Here is a 2,586-nt window from a genome sequence, read left to right on the forward strand (position 1 = left end):
ACACACACACACACACACACACACACACACACACACACACATTTATTTTGACGCACAATATATTAAGTGGAAAAACAACACAAATCCAAAGAGAGTTAAATCTATAAGCTAAATGTCTGTGTCCTGTGTGATAATATCTGGTAGCATTGCACTTGGTTTCGTTGCATTCTCCTCTGAAATAAAAATGCATCTATGTTACATGCAAGATTTTTACCAGATGGGTCGGACTGCAGGGAGCAGACATGATCTCCTGTTGTCAAGGCTGTTTTTTTTGTTTTTTTTACAATGCTGCTGCCATGGCGTTCTGTGGTGTCAATGCAGATATACAGAGCTACTGTATAATGTCTGTTAATGTCTTTAAAAGTCTGAGCAAATAGGCAACACAACAAGAACCATAAGTGGCTTCCTTGGAATGCTTTTTATTTTTTTCCATAGCAGTTTTCCTGTGGCATTCTCCTCCTCAACAGGATCCATACTGTAGTGTTTACAGCCATTTTCAGTTTCTATTATATCTGCAACTAACAATTGTTTTTTTAAGTGATTTTTAGTGTCAGTTACTGTTTCCATTCAGTAATTAAATTCCCCACCTGTAAGGGTAAAAAATAAGATAGGAAGATAATTCCAATCACGATAGGGAAGAATCTAAAGAGATTTAAATTACATTTAAAAAAGCTGCACATTTTCACATATAGCAGCTTTAGAAGGCGATTTCCCTTACATGACTTCATTATTAACTAAGTGCTTGTTTTTATTTTCTTGTTAATGCTGCTGGACAAATCCTCAGTTCTTTGTCTAGCCAATCCATTTCATGTGCCAGTCTCTGAGAGGATAGCATCAACCTGACACACTCGCCTTTAATCCCTTTGTCCGCTTCAACCTCCCACCGCCCTCTCTCTCCCCTCTTTCTCTTTCCAGGGTGAGTGTGAGCCACGCAGACTACAAGGACGGCCAGTGGAACAGCAGCAGTAACAGCCATCCCCCTTGGCTGCGTTTCCACTTGGGAATCTCCCGCTGGCAGCTGTACCCCCATAGTGACCCCAACACGGAGCCGCTGACCCAGCAGCTCGCCAAGCACCGCATCGTCAGCGCAGGTGTGGCACAAAACGTCTGAGCTGTGTTTTTAGCTTAGTGAGAAAGTAACACACTGATGATGTATGACTGAGTAGGTGTCAGACGTGAAAAAGCTTGTTGTTTTTCGTGTGGAGGAGAGAATGATCTGAGACAGTTACAAAGGTCACTCAATTATCCTGAATAAATCAGTGTGTGAAGTGTTGTTGGACTGCAGCCGGCACAAGAACAACATGCTATCTAAAAAAGTAGGAGCATCTAAGGAGTAGATCTGTTATTACTACCTAAACTAATTCCACCCAAAACTTGTTGTGGTAAAGGTGGGTGGGCTTCAGAAAAGGAGAAGGGATATGAAAAGGAGGGTTGTTGTGATTGTGTGACACCTGAGGTTTAGGGTCAGACTTTCAAGTGCAGATTCACTTTGAAAGTTCCCCTGAAATGAAAGCTACAGTGAAGCTTTGAAGGGCCTTGGAGGCTCAGCAGAGGCTGGATTGGAAAAAATAGGAGCCAATGACCATGAGGTAAACACATCAGTATTAATCGAACAAGCTGTTTTCTCCACACTAACTTCTTTTCACTCTGAGTGCGCTGCCTCTCAGTATGTTTATGTGGCGTGGTTTGGTTAAACTTGGGAGGACATTCAGGGGCGTAGCACAAAATCCTGGGCCCTTTTTTACATGGGTCCCTCCCTGCATCCAAAGCTATTCACTCTAGCGTCTTTTTGGGCCCTCCTCATATGAGGTCTCATAGTATAAAATTAATTAATTAAGGTTTAGTGATTAGATATTAGGCTTTGGTTGGTAAGTTGATAAATTGATACTTTCAGTGAAGCTGTGTATCTGAATAACCACAACTGTGGCCTCAAGTGCAAGTTACTGGGTAAAGATTTATGTCAAAACGTAGTGTAACAGTACCACCAGCCTGCTCTCACAGAACATCATGAAATGATCATTTATTATGTGGTGGTGGCACAGAATGTGTGAAAATTCTGTGTGGCACCCCAGAAAACAATGCCAATGTAAAGTCAATGAGATGATGCCGTAGCATTAGGAGCGGCTATGGTAGCGAGTATTATGAAAGCCCGAATGTCTGCGTAAGGAGGTTGGTCGGGTTCGTGGATGGGTCAAACACTGGACTTTCACCTGGGAGACCGGGGATCGTGTCCCACATGTAATGTTTCCTAAAGTCGCTTTCTAATTTTCCTAAACCCATCCGTACTGTTCTCTCCGCGTGTAACGGAACCGTAAGCCCACCCAAAACCTTTTCCGTAACGTAAGGGGTCGTGTTTATTTCACGGAATTCTTCCATGGTCATCACAGAATTTTTTGCAATTCCTTGAAACTGCCACAGATTTTGAGTTGCAAGGCCGTGTTCATTTCACGGAATTCTGTAAGATCAAGTTGGTACCACACAGTATTGTAGATAATAATCATAAAGTCAGCAAACAGACTCAGTAATGGTTAACAGCTATTCTATCTATAGGTGGAGGGAGGGGGTGGGGGTGTAGCCTTGACCAAC

At 42.6% G+C, this 2,586-nt stretch overlaps 1 protein-coding gene across 4 annotated transcripts in view; it reads left to right on the forward strand.

Annotated features, from left to right (window-relative positions):
- LOC116700949 (extracellular serine/threonine protein kinase FAM20C) overlaps positions 1-2,586 on the forward strand; it is a 35,198-nt gene that overhangs the window by 1,609 nt on the left and 31,003 nt on the right. For all 4 annotated transcript variants that reach the window (XR_004334780.1, XR_004334776.1, XR_004334772.1 and 1 more), the window contains exon 3: positions 916-1,091. Coding sequence is in view for 1 of the 4 variants with exons in the window: in XM_032534450.1 (XP_032390341.1) it covers positions 916-1,091 (176 nt within the window). In the remaining 3 variants the exon portion in view is untranslated. The remainder of the gene's footprint in view (positions 1-915; positions 1,092-2,586) is intronic.

The sequence above is a fragment of the Etheostoma spectabile genome, chromosome 2, assembly GCF_008692095.1.
Source record: "Etheostoma spectabile isolate EspeVRDwgs_2016 chromosome 2, UIUC_Espe_1.0, whole genome shotgun sequence".
In the NCBI taxonomy this organism is placed as follows: Eukaryota; Metazoa; Chordata; class Actinopteri; order Perciformes; family Percidae; genus Etheostoma; species Etheostoma spectabile.